The sequence below is a fragment of the Candida albicans genome, chromosome R, assembly GCF_000182965.3.
Source record: "Candida albicans SC5314 chromosome R, complete sequence".
Lineage (NCBI taxonomy): Eukaryota > Fungi > Ascomycota > Pichiomycetes > Serinales > Debaryomycetaceae > Candida > Candida albicans.
In genome coordinates, this window is record NC_032096.1 from 419,610 (window position 1) to 438,105 (window position 18,496).

The 18,496-nt window shown below is 34.6% G+C and overlaps 10 protein-coding genes across 10 annotated transcripts, besides 2 other annotated features; 2 read left to right on the plus strand and 8 right to left on the minus strand. All coding sequences in view use genetic code 12, as the record gives it.

The window, feature by feature from the left end:
- Window positions 1-732: 732 nt before the first annotated feature.
- Window positions 733-1,111: a long terminal repeat ((xi-Rb) Long terminal repeat (LTR); about 387 bp long, 5 copies per genome).
- Window positions 1,112-1,147: 36 nt separating this feature from the next.
- On the minus strand, window positions 1,148-2,644 carry HNM3 (Hnm3p; the record flags this gene model as incomplete). Its single annotated transcript, XM_713160.2, has 1 exon — window positions 1,148-2,644. The coding sequence occupies one exon, from the start codon at window positions 2,642-2,644 to the stop codon at window positions 1,148-1,150; it is 1,497 nt and encodes a 498-aa protein (XP_718253.2).
- Window positions 2,645-2,867: 223 nt separating this feature from the next.
- On the minus strand, window positions 2,868-3,506 carry CAALFM_CR01910CA (dethiobiotin synthase; the record flags this gene model as incomplete). The annotated part of the gene is made up of 1 exon (XM_713162.2): window positions 2,868-3,506. The coding sequence occupies one exon, from the start codon at window positions 3,504-3,506 to the stop codon at window positions 2,868-2,870; it is 639 nt and encodes a 212-aa protein (XP_718255.2).
- Window positions 3,507-3,755: 249 nt separating this feature from the next.
- On the plus strand, window positions 3,756-5,057 carry CAALFM_CR01920WA (adenosylmethionine-8-amino-7-oxononanoate transaminase; the record flags this gene model as incomplete). Its single annotated transcript, XM_713163.2, has 1 exon — window positions 3,756-5,057. One exon carries the CDS (start codon window positions 3,756-3,758, stop codon window positions 5,055-5,057), a length of 1,302 nt encoding a protein of 433 aa, XP_718256.1.
- A 554-nt stretch (window positions 5,058-5,611) lies between these two features.
- On the minus strand, window positions 5,612-6,736 carry BIO2 (biotin synthase; the record flags this gene model as incomplete). The annotated part of the gene is made up of 1 exon (XM_713165.2): window positions 5,612-6,736. The coding sequence occupies one exon, from the start codon at window positions 6,734-6,736 to the stop codon at window positions 5,612-5,614; it is 1,125 nt and encodes a 374-aa protein (XP_718258.2).
- Window positions 6,737-7,340: 604 nt separating this feature from the next.
- Window positions 7,341-7,725: a long terminal repeat ((alpha-Rc) Long terminal repeat (LTR) associated with the transposon Tca1; about 388 bp long, 5-10 copies per genome).
- Window positions 7,726-7,877: 152 nt separating this feature from the next.
- CAALFM_CR01950WA (DNA-directed RNA polymerase I subunit) lies at window positions 7,878-8,777 on the plus strand (the record flags this gene model as incomplete). The annotated part of the gene is made up of 1 exon (XM_713166.2): window positions 7,878-8,777. The coding sequence occupies one exon, from the start codon at window positions 7,878-7,880 to the stop codon at window positions 8,775-8,777; it is 900 nt and encodes a 299-aa protein (XP_718259.2).
- Window positions 8,778-8,916: 139 nt separating this feature from the next.
- MRS2 (Mrs2p) lies at window positions 8,917-10,323 on the minus strand (the record flags this gene model as incomplete). The annotated part of the gene is made up of 1 exon (XM_713169.2): window positions 8,917-10,323. The coding sequence occupies one exon, from the start codon at window positions 10,321-10,323 to the stop codon at window positions 8,917-8,919; it is 1,407 nt and encodes a 468-aa protein (XP_718262.1).
- Window positions 10,324-10,688: 365 nt separating this feature from the next.
- On the minus strand, window positions 10,689-11,437 carry VMA4 (H(+)-transporting V1 sector ATPase subunit E; the record flags this gene model as incomplete). Its single annotated transcript, XM_019475515.1, has 2 exons — window positions 10,689-11,348; window positions 11,417-11,437. The coding sequence occupies 2 exons, from the start codon at window positions 11,435-11,437 to the stop codon at window positions 10,689-10,691; spliced, it is 681 nt and encodes a 226-aa protein (XP_019331060.1).
- A 327-nt stretch (window positions 11,438-11,764) lies between these two features.
- On the minus strand, window positions 11,765-12,619 carry CRC1 (carnitine:acyl carnitine antiporter; the record flags this gene model as incomplete). The annotated part of the gene is made up of 1 exon (XM_713171.1): window positions 11,765-12,619. One exon carries the CDS (start codon window positions 12,617-12,619, stop codon window positions 11,765-11,767), a length of 855 nt encoding a protein of 284 aa, XP_718264.1.
- A 995-nt stretch (window positions 12,620-13,614) lies between these two features.
- On the minus strand, window positions 13,615-15,972 carry SPC98 (Spc98p; the record flags this gene model as incomplete). The annotated part of the gene is made up of 1 exon (XM_713172.2): window positions 13,615-15,972. One exon carries the CDS (start codon window positions 15,970-15,972, stop codon window positions 13,615-13,617), a length of 2,358 nt encoding a protein of 785 aa, XP_718265.2.
- Window positions 15,973-16,451: 479 nt separating this feature from the next.
- Window positions 16,452-18,146, minus strand: HEM1 (5-aminolevulinate synthase; the record flags this gene model as incomplete). The annotated part of the gene is made up of 1 exon (XM_713173.2): window positions 16,452-18,146. The coding sequence occupies one exon, from the start codon at window positions 18,144-18,146 to the stop codon at window positions 16,452-16,454; it is 1,695 nt and encodes a 564-aa protein (XP_718266.2).
- Window positions 18,147-18,496: the final 350 nt, after the last annotated feature.

Genomic DNA, 18,496 nt, shown 5'->3' on the forward strand with positions numbered 1-18,496 from the left:
GAGTTGACTTGCTATTTGCAATCTTGGTTAATACTTAATAACAAATTTTTCTGTAACTAGTTTAGTATGCTTGCACTCTATGAAATTTGCATCTAATAGGAAACTACCAGTGATATCCAATACTTACATCTTGTCATATAGACCACTCTATAGGATTGTTATTCATCTTCTCTGTGTATGCTTACTCTAGTATCTATCACTTTTGGTAATCTCCTAATTGATGTTTGAGACATGATATGATTAAATATCTTATGATCATGTTCAACATACCTTTGTCATTAATTATTTTCAGCATGTATTCTCTGCAAAGTCTTGTATCACTTTCACAGTTTACACGAGCTTAAAAATTGTGACCTCAGATCATTTGCTAGTTTCAGTTATTTCATTAGTCGATGTAGTGTACGTAAATTCATTGTCAAAATAGGAACTTTCAGGACAAAAAGGATCCTAGACATGGTTGGTATTAAAAGTGTTTTGTTATTCAAGGCCAATTAATTGGATTCTGACTCCAAGTCTTCAAAAGTTCATCTTGTATCTATGGAAGAAGTAAATTCATTTCTGGGTATTGATCCACCCGTTAAAGGAAAAAGAAAAAGAAAAATCATAATTCAAAGCTTATTTTGGGAAGTTTTTATAATAAAAACTTTGTTACCACACTACACCATCTAAACAGAAGTTCACCAAACCAAAAATAAAATGTAAAAAATTCTAATAAATGAACGACCACTTATTTGTTCGCATACATAGGTATGCGAAACAGAGCTGGGACGTCGTATGATCCGCAATATATCTAACAATAGATGTAGGTATTAATGCACAAAGTACAAAAATACAATACAAGATATTATAAATATAAAAAGAAAGTTTATTAAACAGAATAAAACTACTCAGTAATTAAATATAGACGCTGATAATATGTTTTAGTCTTATCAGCTGCAATCTTTAACGTAGAGTGTTCCAAACTGACCTCTTAAAACCTCAAATTTCTAAAAAGAAAGAAAAAAAGAAAAGTTTTCTGATGAAAGATTTTCACTGCTCGTCGTGGACAACGTCAGAAGATTTCTGCTAGAATTGTCGTGTAAAATGCTCACTACTTTACTCCACAGCAAACTCAAATTCATTCAGCTGGCCCACTAGCAGAACAGCATTATTCAGTCTTATTGGCAATGAACTTAGCTTTTCCATACAGAAACCAGCAAATAATCACTGCTAAAATAACGCCCCCATAAACTGCAGATACATAATTCATGTTGGTATTTGTAACTGGTCTCACATAAGGGAACGAAAGAAAGACCAAACAGAATATGGTCCACAAGATAGTCAAAATATTGGTGATATACCCAAGTTTGCCACACCAGAATGGGCCATGAGCAAAACCTTTGTTTCTTACTCTCAAAAGAAGTATAGCAGGAATAGAATAGGATATCAACAAAAGACAGATACATGCAGTGATAATGGCGTTGAAGGCGGTGGTAGAACCCACATAAATACATCCGATGATAGCAACTAAAAAGGTCGAAAAGAAATGGGCATTCACAGGAAGCTTAGTACGAGGATGGATTTGCTTTAAATATTTGGAACCAGGAAGTGCTTCTGATCCGGCCAATGTCCAACAAACTCTTGCCTGCCAGGCGTGAGCCGAGATATTACAAACGATACCAGTCAAAATAGTGAGGACTTCGAGGAAGATAGCAGCACTTTTATTTTTAGTTGATTGATAGAAAATAGTCAAAAGGGGCAAGGTGGACTCGACAACCTCGGACACATCAGTGGCACAGAAGAAAATAGCCACAGAATAGGCAAATGCAGTAAGGAAACCCAAAGCAACGGTACATATAACAGCTCGAGGAATAAGCACTTTTCCTGCCTTTACGCCCAAGTCATCTACCATATGGACTGCGGAGTCCAAACCAGCAAAACACCAAATAGGACTAATCAAGCCAATTATAAAGGATAATGCCTTATTATTCCATCCAGTGATATTGGTATAATCGCTAAATACAAAATTTCCCAGATTGTATCTTCCCGATGAACATGCAAGGCAAGTTATCATAGTCACCACAAATCCAATAAGTGAGATCCAAAGGCCAGATGTAACGATATGCGGCAAGTACCTACCCCAAATATTAAAAACTGAAAGTGCCAAGTTTATCGCTTCAAAGGTAACAAATGAGTGCCATCTTTTGATTTCAAATGATGGGTTGTTGAGCACGTACAGAGAAAGAATTGAGTTTGCGAGGGAAGAACTGACCGACGCACAGGTGAAAACGCATCCAAAGTAACTGAACAAAGCGGTGATGAACGCAAGTATTTTTCTGTACCGTTCAGGTGCCAACTGGAGCGTCCAGTAATACTGACCGGCAGGGTTTGTGTAAGCGGAAATCAATTCCCCCAAAGTAACAGCAACACATAAACTGAAGAAGCCTGCAATTATCAAACCATAAATAATAATGATTGCACCACCTGAACCAATACTTGTACCGAAAGAAGCCGAGACTCCTACCCAAGAACAAGTCAATGAGAAACTGACAGCGAAAAGTGACCACCACCCAAAATTCTTTTCTAATGATGGTTCAGCTTGCGACTCTTTACTGTCAACGCTATGTTCCAAACTTTCAGCTTTGTTTTCATACTTGGTATCCATTTTCAAATTAATGAGAGAAAAGAAAATTGAAAGAGAAGTTAAAAAAATCTTACTCAAGGAGGTTTATATAAGTTTTGAACTCATGCAAAATGTATGGCTCAGTTCGGCTAATACATAGTTGCAAAACTCAACAAAAAAAATTTCCACATTGTTAATGTGACTACGAGTCATTGGGCATACAACGAAAAAAAAAAACGAGTCGTCAAATCTGCATGATTCAAATTTATTTTTCTATAGAATCTAAACTGGGCACGTAGCTAAAAAGGCTCTCAATCTCATTCAGTTTAGAATGAGGGATGTTCGCAATAATCTTAATTCCTTTGGAAAATCTTTTGATTGCTTCAGCGTTATCCGTGTTGATTGGTCCATTCATGACTACATATACTTTATGTATACCACGGTTCTTCAAATGCTCTAAACTCAACAAAGTGTGATTGATGGTACCCAATCCACTCCGAGCTACTAAAATGACCGGTATATCAAAGTGCAAAATCAAATCCGTAGTAATCTCCGTTTCATTGATTGGAACATATAAGCCCCCTGCACCTTCGATGATCAATGGCCTTGAGCTATTCAAGAATTTTGCTGGAATCGCAATTTCGTTAACTTTTGTTTGTGGTTTATTTTCCTTTATTGCTGCCCTCCATGGAGACAAAGGAATGTTGAGCTCAATCTGTGGTCTCTCAAATCGATCTTCCAGTAAATTGGTCAATTCTTGCACCGTCTCGGTATCTCCTTGACATGATTCTAATCCTGTTTGAATGGGCTTCCAATAATTAGCGTCCCAAGCTTTAGTGAGTAAAGCAGATATGAACGTCTTTCCAACATCAGTATCTGTACCTGTGATAAATACTGCTCTCATTTCTATTTCTTAAGCACACCAAAAAGAATATTTAGTGATTTAAATGTAAACAAAGCAATTATAAACAACACGAATACATTTTTTTAAAAAAAATTTTTTTATAGAGCATTGTGCAAATTATTTATCTGTGTAACTTTGAGACCCTGACTCGTAGTCACTGTGCGACAATTGTTGGGTATTTGAAGTTACATATAAATTCCTTCAATTGCAAAAAAAAATCAAAAAAAAGAAGATTTAACCAAGTTCAAAATGAGTCTGGTGAATCTAAAAGACAAAGATTTTGATAAGCAACATATATGGCATCCATATTCGTCTATGACAAAACCACTTCCATGTTATCATGTGAAATCAGCTTCGGGTGTTCGCCTACACCTTGACACGGGTCAATCATTGATCGATGGAATGTCTTCATGGTGGTGTGCAATTCATGGATACAACCACAAAGATTTGAATGATGCCTTGATAAAGCAAGTAAACATCATGTCACATGTGATGTTTGGTGGCATTACTCATGACCCGGCAATTCAATTGTGCAGACTTTTGGTTGAATTGACTAACCCCAAGTTGGAATGTGTCTTTTTGTGTGATAGTGGGTCTGTTTCGGTTGAAGTAGCCTTGAAGCAGGCCATTCAATATTGGGATTCTAAAGAACAACCCGAAAAGAAAAAGTTCTTGAGTATCAAGAGAGGTTACCATGGTGACACATTTGGAGCAATGTTTGTAAGTGATCCACAGAATTCAATGCATTCCATTTACACCAGCTATGGTCCAGATAATATATTTGCTGAAGCTCCACAAGTAGGATTTGGTGATGAATGGGATGAGACTGATATTGAAGACTTTAAGCAAAAAATCAAGAAACATCATAAGATTATCGCAGCCGTTATCTTAGAACCTGTTCTTCAAGGGGCAGGAGGGATGCGTACGTATCATCCTCAGTATTTGAAAAGAGTACGTGAACTTTGTGATAAGTACAATGTTTTGCTCGTGTTAGACGAGATAGCCACTGGCTTTGGAAGAACAGGCAAACTTTTTGCCCAGGAACATGCTGGTATCTGTCCTGATATCATGTGTGTTGGGAAAGCTATAACCGGAGGATACTTGACCTTGGCTGCGGTCATTTCAACAAGAAATGTCGCAAATGTCATCAGTGGTGGACGAACCGGTTGTTTCATGCACGGACCAACATTTATGGCAAATCCAGCAGCTTGTGCTGTAAGTGTTCGGAATTTAGAGATTATCAAAACTGGAGCCTGGGAAACTCAGGTCCATAACATCGAAAAGATATTACAAAAGAAGTTCAAACCATTAATGGAATCAGGTCACAGAAAGATTAAAGAGATCCGTGTACTTGGTGCGGTAGGCGTGATTGAAATGAACAATCAAATCGATGTTGCTTTGTATCAAAAGAGTTTTGTCGATTTAGGTGTTTGGGTTCGCCCTTTTGGAAAATTGTTGTATATAATGCCGCCATATATCATTAGTGAAGAGGATTTGAATCACCTTGTTGACTCTTTGATAAGTGTTGCTACAGATGACTCTCTTCCCTAAATGATAGTACCATTAAGCCTCTCTAATAAGTATATAATTTACTTCTGTCCACTATTTATATTACCAATCTCTCAAGAAATAGATCAGATATAAGCATTATTTCCAATTTTACTTGTGTTAAATTCCGTATACTTAGATTATTAAATAATACAGTAATTTAACCTGTCACATTCAGTCCGTCTGAGCAACATTTCTTGTATGTTGATCTGACTTGTGTGACACTTCTCCTTCCGTTTTATTATAAAGATTCATTATAAATCCCACTAGAGTGTGCATTTTGTTCCTTCTTCAGTTTGATATTCACTACGTTTTAAATTCAACTCAACAAACACAGGCATGTCCATAAACATGTTTGGCTTGAGCCACACTGTATTGGTCCTCTTTTTTTTTGCCTTATACTGTTTGTTTACTGATGGTGTTTTACTTCAACGAAAATAGCAATTTGACCAACTACACAAAGCTACAACAAACAAAAATTTAGACAATAATGATCACAGAGCCTAGATAGTTGGTTCTGATTTAAAATATATTAATATTATTATCACGGAGTCTACCTACTTAGTGAAACTTTCCATTGGTTTCAAACCCCATTTCTTCAACATGGCGATATCTTCATCCCAACCATTACACATTGTAGTCAACATTCTCTTACCGGTGAAAATAGCATTGACCCCACTCATGAAACACAAGAACTGCTCGTGTTCCTTCATGGTGTATCGACCGGCGGCCAATCTAATGATGGATTCAGGCATAATCAATCTAGCAGTAGCAATAGTTCTCAAAATAGCATCAAATTCCAATTGTCTTTCCTTTGGTGCATTTTTCAACACTTCAACAATTGGAGTACCCTGGATTGGAACTAATCTGTTGATTGGCAATGATTCTGGGTGCGGACTCATGTTGGACAAAGTGTACAAAAACGAAACATGATCTTGTGCGGTTTCTCCCAATCCGAGAATACCACCGGTACAAGCTTTGATACCAGCTTTTTGGACGTTTTTAATGGTTTCTAATCTTTCGTCGTATGTACGGGTGGTGACGACGTTTGGATAATGTTCTCTTGAAGTGTCAATGTTGTGGTTGTAGGCAGTCAAACCATTCTGTTTTAAAATTTCAGCCTGCTTTTCGTTGATCATCCCGAGAGTAACACAAGTTTCCAACTTCAACTCGTCGTTGATTTGTTTAACAACTTTACTGATTTTGTCTAAGGCAGACTTTCTTCCTTGCATATCTCTCCAAGCGGAACCAAGGCAAACTCTAGTACCACCTCGTGCTTTCGCATCTCTAGCAATGTCCATCACAGCATCCAAGTCGAGTTTTTCAGCTTGAACTCCAGTATCATGTTTCGATGATTGAGAACAGTAAGAACAGTTTTCGGTACATCCACCCTGCTTAATGTTAACAAGAGTACATAATTGGACTTCAGCAGGTTTTTGGTACTCACGATGTTTCAATTGAGCGTTGAAAATCAAATCCATCAATGGAGCATTGTAAATTTTGCTAATTTCATCTTTGGTCCAGTCAGATCTAGGTTTTGAAGATCTGGCTTTGGCCAAAGTATCAGCTTCATTAGATACTGTCATTGGCATTGGCTTGAACCCACTGGCTGTGGATGTAACTGTGGAGCCAAAAGCTCGTAAAGCTTTGGCGTTCATGGAGAAAAATCTTTTAACAGACATTGTATAAACGTTGAAGATTAAAGAAAAAAAAAACAGAAAGATTACGAATAATTTGTTTTTAATTGGTGGGTATGAGGTGTTGCGCAGTCGACTCAACAATTCTCTTTTGGTGCACAAAGTTGGTTTTATGGTCAACAATTACGGAGTACTGTCTGTAGTGATGTTGAATCTAAGACGGAAATGCCTCCTTTACATTTGTTTCTATTCTCTTAAAATACATATTCAATTGTGTGTTTTAATTGAAAATTTGTTCATCTTCATCTGATGATTGTGTAATCTTTGCGGGGGGGGGGCGTGTCATGAACCAATCTCTTTGAGTCATAGGACGAGTCATCCTATTGTGACTCATGGCTCATCTTACTCTCTTACTAATCTCTTACTTCATCTGTTTACTATAAATATGTCTACTACTCCTCTATTTTATTACCTCGTTTACTATTTTTATTCAATATATGATCTTATCTTTAAATTTCTTTTGACAAATACAATCAACTTACAAAACAAAAGAAAAAAGACTAATAAAATAGAATTAATGAAAAAAAAAAAAGACTAATAAAAGAAAAAGAAAGAAGACTAACAAAAGAAAAAACAAACCGGAGAACCCTTCGCTGTAGAGGAATTTCCTAGCCGGATTGCACGACAATCCTGAGACGGAATTCGATCGTTGATGACCGTGGTGCGAGGTGAAAAGTTTTCGTAGAAATTTTGTTCTCTCTTTCAAACTGCTTTTAAGAAAATGAGGTTCAAGTGGTTTAAGTACGACGGTCACAAAGATTGCGACTTATGAGGACCGAACTAAGTTGAAATACAAAATCAAGATATAATTATATACCTTACTTGTCTATATTGTTTTATAATACATTCTTCAGATATTTAAATTCCTGTGTATCATCCTATAAAACAGACATACATTCAGTACATTTAATATACTGAGTGAGCTTGTATCTGTGACATTCAAGATATGTTTCGCGCACGCTGACAGACAAACATTTGGTTGTAAAAAAAAAAATATTGAAGAACCTCATCACCAAGATGTTTGAAAAAAAAAAAAATCAAATACTTAATCGCAAGCTTTTCAATTTATTGATTGTTTGAATTAATTGAATATAAACAAAAAAAAAAGAATTCAAATTCATTTGACATGTCAGTGGAAGTTAGAAAAAGACCAGCAGATAACTTCAGTCTGGCGTCGAAAAGAAGGGCAACCGTGCAATCCACTAATCCTAAAGACGGCAATGGCTTGTCTGAATGTTTCAAAACAGTTTCCACATCATTATATGTATCATTGGCACCAGTGCATTTACAAAACCCAATAAATGGTATTAAACAACAGCATTTAGATCCGTTAATAATGACGTATTTTACCAAGGCTAAAGGGATTGTCGTAGCATATTCAAATATCAAATTTTTGGAGAATAACTATGACAATGAAGATTCAGCTTATAGTCTTGCCAAGATAGAAGGAAGTTCGCCTTTTACATTTTTGTGGATTTCAGTGGACTTTTTATGCTGGTGTCCAGAAGTTGGTGACGTTTTGGAAGGTGACATATATATGCAAACCCCATCCCATATTGGTCTTTTAATATGCGATACATTTAATGCTAGTATAAAGAAATACAATATTCCCAACACATGGTCTTTTGTTCCCAATCAAATTGATGAGGTGTCTAGTGATGACAGAAAAACATTTGGACACTGGGTGGATGAATCTAAAACCAAAGTTGAAGGAAAATTACAGTTCACTATTAAAGCCATTCATACTACTGGTAGAATCGTTTCCGTTGAAGGTACATTAATTAGACCTGGTGAAGAAAGAAATGCTCAACCTGTTTATAAAGAAAGACTGGAAACAAAATCGACTGGTAAACATATGAAATTTGCCGATGATGAAGTGATCACCACCACTGAAATTGCGGAACCGGATGAAAATGACGAGTTACCAGCTTATATCAAGGATTCAGATGACGAAGATTCGGGAAGTGATGATAACAAAGTTGTTAATAACTCCGATTCAGATGAAGATAAAATTGAATCAGATTAGATCAATAGATAGACAACACAAATGTAAATTAAACAAAAAAAAAACGTGRAAAAAAAAAAAAAACGTCTTCTTGAATTTGCATTCGACACTCTATATATTAATTGAATACTATTTACATTTGAATAATAGAAAACGTTTCTTATTTCATGGCTTTATCGTCATTAATCATTCTCCACATTGCATCTTTTTCTCTATTTGTAGGTCTATCAAATTTCTTGCTGGGTTTTGAATACTTCCCACCCGAACCATAGAACAATCGATAAAGGAAAGATCCTCTTTTCCATCTATCTACACGTGATGTGGGCGGAATATGACGTGATAAACCAGTACCGGCTTTACTCAGATTACTCGTACCCATCATCGTTAATTTTTGCACTTTATGCAACTTTCTAAAATTTAACCATGTTATTGCCAACCCTTGCAATAATGATACCACTAATACCAAACCAAATCCCCAATTTGTTTCCTCAATATAATTCTTAAGATTCATTCCATAGAATGCTGGCACTAATGTAGCAACAGTGAATCCCAAAGTATAAACTGTTATTTTTAGTTCAAACAACATTAACGAGTTTCTATTGGCGTCGAGGATAATATTTACAATTTCTTCTGTTGCTTTGATATCACTCAATAAACTTCCTGCTTGTTGAACATATTCGTCACATTGGTTGTAATAACTTTCTAAAATCAGTTCAATTTCTTCATAATTCTCTTCTTCAGGCTCGAATCTTTTGAGGTCAGTCAAATACATTCCTGCCAAATCTTCGTCATTTTCTAACAATTCTTCCAATACATCACGAATTAAAATTGCTCGTTGGTGAAAACTCAGTAATTTTTTCAGACGGATTAATAATTCTTGAAGTTTTGCTCTGTCAACTTCATCTTCCAATTCTGCTAATATAATCCCACATTGCTGTCGATGTAATTTGATTTCAGCTTCTAAATAACTAGTAACACTAACCAATATTGATTCTAATGCCCTAAATTCATAACAAACATTATTAGCTGGAGATTTTAATTTCAATTCCAAATCATACATGAAAATTCCCAACTTTGTTGCTACTTCGCTCTTGGATGTATCAAACACCATCACATTGTCTTTTTTTATAATTGCCTTGATATGTAAAAGATTGACTAATATTGCACTTGAAGGTCGAATCATAATCACCGGGACAACATCAATAGACGAAGTATCTATTTTCCTCAAATCTCTAGGAAACAAATGGTTTTCCTTAAGAAATTGCATTTTAGGGTACTTTCTGGATACGGCTGTGATATTACCTATTCGGTCAAAACTCGTGCATGAAACATACAAGTCATTAGGTGTTATCGGTTTAAGCTTGTTTAAAATTTCAGATTCAGCACTGTTGGAATATGAGCCCAAATTGTGAAGGATCGAGTTTTTCAGAGTTCTTTTGCTGTCTTGACTTCCGACATTGTTTGATTTATAACGACATCCTATTAGTGATGGTTTCGGTAGTTGTGCCAAAGAAAAAAACACACTATTTGATCGTATAGGAGCTAATAGTCGATGAATATGATACATTTGTCTTCTATGAATTTATCCTCAATATGATCTTGTTTTGTCTATATTGTCAAAAAAGCTGATTTGATACTTCTTGCATTTCTGAGGAAATTTTTTTTCTCCTTGCGTCCATTAACATTGATAAGATGGTTGAGCAAACAAATTGCTTGTAGTAACACCAAAACTATTTAAAAATCTGTACCAAGTTACGAGTCAATGGAAGAGACAATACTTCCAAATAAGAAGGGGTTTTTTTTTTTAATTTACCTGTCTTTGCTTTTGATTGTAAGTTACAAATTTTCAAATTATATATAAAAAAAAAAATACTAATAATATTTGATGTTGAGAGGTAATACTAATAAAGGAAACACTCATCTTATATCAAGTTAATCAAAGAATTTTCTAGTGGTTGAAGGTCCAAATAATTCTAATCTAATAGCTGGCAAAGCTTCTTCGGATAAGATCTTCAATCTTTCTTCTAAAGTGTTATCAACCTCAATTTTACCTGAACCATTGACTACCACAATACCACCAGCGATATCTTTAGCTAAAAAGTTTTTGTCATCAATTGAAATTTCTACTTTAAACTTAGCCTTTTCTTCAAAGTTTTTAGCGGCTTCAGTTATGGCTTCTTTGGCAACATCAACATCTTGTTCTCTAACTTTGATACTAACTTTTGGTTCCATCAATGCCAACACACCTTCTTCAATCAAACCAACCAAAACTGGTTTATACTGCTTCTTGTCTTTGGTAATTTTCTTCAATTCAGCTTCAGCTTCATCAAAAATTTCATGCAACACTTCATCTTTAGTAGATAAAATTCTTAATCTAGTTTTATTCCCAATAGTAGACTTTGTAATTTGTTGAGCTAAGCTTGCTTTCTTTAATTTCTGTTCATATGTACTATCTATGGCTGCGGTTTCTGATCTCACAATGGATGCCTTTTCAATTTCATATTCTTCGTCGGCTTTCAATTTGATTTCCTTAGCCTTCTCCTTAGCTTCCTTCTCAATGAAGGCTTGCATTTTGGAGAGTTCCGATTTAACCTAGACAAAGCGGTTAGTAACATTATCACAAGGTCTAAAACACATATTCAATCTAATATCTAACATACCTGTTCGTCTGATAAAGCCATTGTTGTGTGTCTCAATTGTTGTATTAAATGAAATTGGTCTCGTCGAAACTGAATTGAATTGAAATTAAAATCTTATCGACAAAAAAAAAAATAATCCAACTTCTATTCAAATGTTTTGTAACAGTAACGAGAATTTACAAATTAGGAGTAAGAAGAAAATACAGTATTGGTAATGGTGCACGACCAATACCATTACTAACGGCTGGTTAGTCACAACCACGCTGCCCTATACATCCATCCTACTCAATTCGTAGATGCAACATTCAAAATCATATCAAAAACAAAACCATATACTTTAGAATATGTAAACTTTTATAAATAAATAGATTATATAATCAGGTCTAATGCTTTTCTAGCCAACTCCACACCCAAGAAAGTAGCAGCATTTGCAGGGAACGATCTTGCTAATGCTGGACCAACCCCTGGGAAAAATGCTTTAATACCACCTTTGGCGTAAATGTTTTTTGTGGTTTGTAATATTGAGATTGGAACATTTGAAGATTGTTGTGTTGATTTGATAGTATCAATTGGGAAAACACCCAACCACATGGAAACACCAGCAAATCCACCGGCAGTCATAATTGCAAACAATGACAAGTCTTCACCAGGAGAAGATAATTCTTTCTTCAAATATTCATAGGTAGCAAAGTACAAGGCAGAACCAGGACCATCTCTTGCTAAAGTAGCAACTGAACCTTTGAAAATCGATCTAAGACCACCAGTTTTATACATTTCAGCAACCACGCCAGCCATTGACTTTGATTTATTTCCTTCTTGGATTTGCATCATAACTTTAACTCTCTCAAAAGGAGCAGCAACCAAAGTAGTTGGAATTGCACTAATAAACCCAGCAGTAGAAATTTCTTTGATTTCAAATTGGTCGATTGATTTACCAGTGTATGTTGAAACAAGTCTTTTACCAACATCGTAACCCCAGAAAGACACAGCAAACATTGGAGTAACTCCCAATAATGGTGGTAAAACCCCACGATAAAGACCAGTCAAACCATCTTTAGCAATTGTTTGCTTGACACATTGAACTGATGAGTTATACAAACCAGTTTGCAATCTCACTTTAACCAAATCGAAAGGATGACCAGTCAAAACGGCACATATACCACCAAAACCACCAGCGGCAAAGGATTTGACATTATCTGCCAAAGCTGAATCAACGTCGTCCATGTTTTCTGTTTTGTCTAAATTTTATGTTTATATCTATATCTATGAAAAATCAAAAGGGAAAATTGGTCTTTTTGAAAAAAAAAACGAGAATGAATTGAATATTTTCCTTTAAGAATTAACTTTAAAACTATTGAATGATAATTTTGTTGAAAGAAATAAAATGATAAATAATTTCAATAAAAAAAAAATGAAAAAGAAGAAGAAGAAGAAAAAAAAATTATCTGGGGGAAAATTTCTGGAGTTTATATTATAGAAAGGTTTTGTGGGTGAATTGTAGACATAGTATAACAACAGACAAAAATAATATAGAAAACAAAAAGATTCTTCAAAATTTTGGCCCTGGTTTTTTTTTTTTTCCAACAACAACCGAGGACAATATTATTTTTTCTTCACTAAATTATAAAAACAAAGCTAGGCAGCGTCCACCCTTTGTAAAAGTGTTTTCCTTTGTTTTGGTTTCTTTTTTTTTTATTATTATATATTGGCCAATCAAATCCCTTTATCATTTATCATAAATAATAGCTTTGCATATATATTGTTATGGTTTTGTTATATTGACTCCTAACATTATGCGTTTAGAGATCTTGGTCGGGAACTCCATAGTAGATCCCACAATCTTAGTGTCTGAAATTTTTTTTTTGTTCCCTTCGTCTTCTTTTGTAAGAACATGTCGTGTGAATAAGTAATTCACATGAAGTTTGAAATGTACTGAAAAGTACGAGGACTTGACAGGTTGGATATGCTACAGTATCAATTCGCATTTAGTTGCTAATTTGTTACACAATATCTTCTCAGATACATTTTAGATTGCTTGTCATCAGTTTTAGTCCCGCGGTTGTTTGAAGATAGGTGATATACTTCAACCGATGAGCTTTACAGAGATCTTGTCGGTAATCATAGATTTCCCCACTTGTTCTGTAATCGACGAAATTGAATTCTTACAAGCCAATCTAACATGAAAAATAACAACAGTTAATCTATACAACTCATACACATCATAACAACTTACTAAGATCCTTTAAATTATAATCTCTATTCAAATCATTTTTCAAATCATTCAATTGTCGTTTGTAATCGTGTTGATAAATATCTTTGTAGATTTTTCGTTTTATTTTATGCAATTGAAACTCCAAATCTTCTTGGTCTTGTTCCAATTCTATTTTGTTTGCATTGCTGTCCAGTCTAACTAGCAATCCAAAAGTAACCACCAAGGAATAGAATTCCTGACTTGTATTTATGAAATTGAAGATAGTCTGCAAAATATTAAATATTTGATCGATATAACTTATATTTGTTTCATTGCCTTTCAATTTTTCATTCAATAAACTACTATTGATAATACTATCAATATATGTACCATGGAGTTCCACTAATTCATCGATAGTTAATAGATTGACATTGAATTTGGGAAGATCATTATTTGGGTCAATTTCCAGTAAATTCATAAACAGCTTGTTCAATAATAGATCTTGATCATTTTTATTATAGAACAATTTCCTTACAATATGCTGTTGAAAATTTTCTTCAATAACATCATAAGACAAATAAGCTATTAGTTCGTTAAGAAACTGGGTAAAATGGAATCTTATACTGGTGATTATGCTCAATGATTTCGCCAAAGGTCTTCTATTTCTGCTTGACAACTTCGTCACCACATTATGATTCAACTCATTAAACATCTCAAAATGCCAATTTAATAAATTATTCAATTGTCTTAATTTCCATAGAAAATGAAACATTTTTAAATATTGTAAATGTTGGTGACCTTCAAATAAATAACTCATGGGAAGATCATCAATTTTGTATTCAATGGTGAACGATTCCCAGCCCAAATTCCCGTGTTGGGGATTCAACACTCTCGAATCGAGTCTGTCAACATACTCAAAATTTTTCACCGACGAAATTTGTATAGCGTCTTGTAAGACTTTCCTAAGATAGGTTGATGAAATATTAACAGAAGACTCATTAAAAACGTCCTTCCCTTTCACCATAATCGCATCAATAAAATCATTGGTCTCCATAAAATAAAACCTCTTGAAATTATAAACATGAGTAAACAATTTATTGTTTCCTTGGATTATTTGGGTGAGAAACGTTAATATCTCATTATATTGCAGATCAATCAATTTGATCATTTCATTTGTTGTCATGGATGCCAAGCCTTGATGGTTATTGAACAATATAGCAGAATATTTCACGTTATACTGATTTACCCATTTTAGTTCACGACAATATTTATTTAGAAAAATTAATGTTTTCCCAATCTGAAATATTTTATCACTCGATTTAATAAAGGCTGGTATTTTTTTGGGCAATAATTTAATTATACTATTGAATTCATTCTGCTCTTGATCAAAGATAATGAAAAACTCGTTATTATTATCAATCAACTCCCCTTTCACTATCCAATGTTCCACAATATTATAATACGGTTTGACAACCTCGGTGAATGCAGTCACAGCAATGCCCCGTATTTTGGGATCTCCATGGTTGGTGAAACTATAAATAAATGTGAGAAATTCATAACCATCTAATCTGTTTAGTCTGTTTGAGACTCGATATAAAAATCGTAGTATAGATATCCAGGGGAAAATGGAATTGTAAACAACTAATATGGAATTCGGTTTATTATTGAAGATATTGTTAATATCATTCACATATTTGTTCAATTGAGCCTCTAGTATTGCTATGTAAGCTGTCTTTATGGCCAGTACTAAAGTTCCTTTATACCTATCAACAACAATTGCCAATTGTTTATATAGTATTGCAAACTCAAAAACTTCGCGTAGCAATGAGCTGAAACTGTTGTTTATATCTTTCGGTATCTCCAATCGTGTATAATTATTGCTGAAGGTGAATATTTTGGAATCCAGACCTAACATCGTGTAGGGTAAGTAGGTTAAAATGGTTTGTTCCGATAAAGTATCATAGTAAGGCTCGATTAACTGTGATAACGTCAATGCTGTGTTTACCGTATTGATCATTAAATTTTGCTTACCGGGAGACAAGCTCGCTGTTGATGTTGATAATATATCTTCTGGTTTCTCATCTCTTAAAGCATCAAGAAATGCGAGATAATTACAAATCTGATCCAACGACTTGAATTTGCTTAATGAATTAACAATGTTTTGAAATTCGACCCATTCATTTTTTAAATTGTTACTTAAAAATTGCATTTTAAGCTTGTTTATAATTATTGACAAATTTTGTTCTTCAGAAGAAGTATTTAGTAAAGTGGTTTGCAAGTCATTGATTATACTTTGGATGAATGCCTCACCGAATTCCACAGGAACCAATGATTTCACTAATCGATTGGAATATAATTTTATTAGTTGTACCTTGTTTAACGCCATTGTGATATACAAATATTCATCAAACTAATAATCCAATCTGAACTGTATTTCGAAAGGCAGTATTGTTAGTGGTATATCGAATCCCAGAAAGATTTGTATTTGAAGATGTGTTTCTTTTTTGTTTTGTTTTGCTTTTGCTTTTGTTTTTGTTCTACTACCATCAGAAAAAAAATTCGAGCTTGATGTTTATTTTCAGGAAAAAATACACGCATACTGTTACAACAACGCGTAAACAAGTTAAGTATTGATTGAAAAAGAATCAAACACTTGTTATCAGATTCACTACCACCTACATAAAAGGAGAAACTGTCTTACAAATAACTTAAAAGAAAACGTGATTCATAAATCTCGTATTGGAAATAAAAAGTATGTAGAGTCCGTGATGACTTCTAAAAAAAATAGTGAAAGCAAAAAGACATACAAAAATACAAAGCCATACAGATACAAATATTATAATTCTTTAACTACATTTCTGTGAATTATGTAGAAATACCTGAAGAGACATCAAGAGGGGAAATGGCTGGATTAACGACATTTGGATTCAAATCAGCGTCAGTCAAAGCTAATTGTTCTTCAGTCCAAATGTGTTCAACTTTGGCAGCACCTTCAACACCAACCCCAACTAATCCTCCAAGTTTTTTCCAGTCATTGATTCTGTTCAAATTCAATTCGGTGAAAACGGAATCGACAGCTTCAACCAATTGTTTGGAAAGTTCTGGTCCGTGACCCGGGGTTGGGGTGATTCTTAATCTTTCTTCACCGATTGGAACTGTAGGGAAATTGATGGCTTGAACGTAAATGTCGTGCTTGTTTAACAACAAGTCCGAAGCACGTTTGGCATCAGCTGCATTTCCGACTAAAACTGGAACAATATGAGAAGGGTTTGGAATAACTGGAATACCCAATTCATTCAAATTGTTTTTGACAAGTCTAGTGTTCTTTTGTTGAGCAATACGGTCTTTCAATGTAGCTCTTTGATAACGAATAGAAGCAGAACAACCAGCCATAATTGCTGGTGGTAAAGACGTAGTAAAAATAAAACCTGGAGCATAAGATCTAAACCAATCAATCAAATTAGTCTTACCAGTAATATAGCCACCAACGACACCATAGGCTTTACCCAAAGTACCAGTAACCATATCAACTCTGCTCATAACGGTGGTGATTTCGGGGCGTTCAATTCCCAGCTTCAAATGAGCTTCAAAGTTCAAATGTTCAGCAACACCAGCACCATGGGGACCATACATACCAACTGCATGAACTTCATCTAAAAAGGTTAAAGCGCCATACTTTTCAGCTAAATCACAAATGGCTTCAATAGGAGCAATTGAGCCACACATTGAATAAACTGATTCAAAGGCAATCAATTTAGGAGTAGATTTTGGATACTGAGCTAATTTGCTTTCCAAATCAGCCAAATTATTATGCTTGAAAATGTGTTTTCTAGCACGAGAGTTTCTAATACCTTGAATCATTGAGGCATGATTCAATTCATCGGAAAAAATAACCAAATCTTTGATCTTTTGTCCCAATAATGATAACACAGCATCATTGGCTACAAAACAAGAGCTGAAAACCAATGCAGCATCGTGTTTGTGCAATGCAGCCAATTCAGATTCTAACTTGATCGCATGGGAATTGTGACCAGCAATATTTCTGGTACCTCCTGCACCAGAACCATACTTGTCTAAAACACGCTTCATTTCTTTCAAGGTGTTTTCATTTTTACCCATACCCAAATAGTCATTGGAGCACCAAACAGTGACTTTGTCCTCTTCTTGAGTACGATGAGCTTTTGGGAATTCATTAGCCAAACGATTGATGTTATTGAAATAACGATAAGACTTGTCGGATCTTTTCTTTTCCAATTCATTTCCTAAATATCCATTATAATCAAATGCGGTTTCCTTACTTCCAAGTTCGAAAGATGAAGTAACGTTGAAAGTGGCCTCCGGTGTAGAAGGAGTAGCAGCGGTGGCTCTGGCTGGTTTGGTAGCTGAGGAATAAGATCTGATTGAAATTTCTTTAGCCCTGATTGCATTGCCAGCAATTGGACATTGGCGAGCTTGGTTAGCCAATGCACCAGAAGTTTGGCTTAGTTGACGCAAAGCCTGGGTTGAAGTTGATCTAACAAATGGGCAAACTGACATTGAAACTTTGGTAATAGATTCCATAGCGAAATAAAAAATAAATCGGAAAAAGGCAAAAAATGTCAAATAACAATTTCAAATATTTAGTGAAGAAATGATTGAAGTTTATATAACGAAATGAAATATCACACTTGAGATTTTGACGTCAATGAACTATGTATCCTTTCTTTTAATGAAAATAGTAGATTTTACTTTTGAAATAGCAACAAGTAAAAGCAAATCTCTTTAAATATTTGAGTAAACCAACAAATAAATAAAAGAAGTTCAAAAAAGACAGGGATTTTTGGTGGTTCTTTTAAACAAGAAATTAGAATGTAAAAGATGAAAATTTTTCTTTTTGAATTTTTTTTTTTCCGCACTTTTTGAGTGGATGG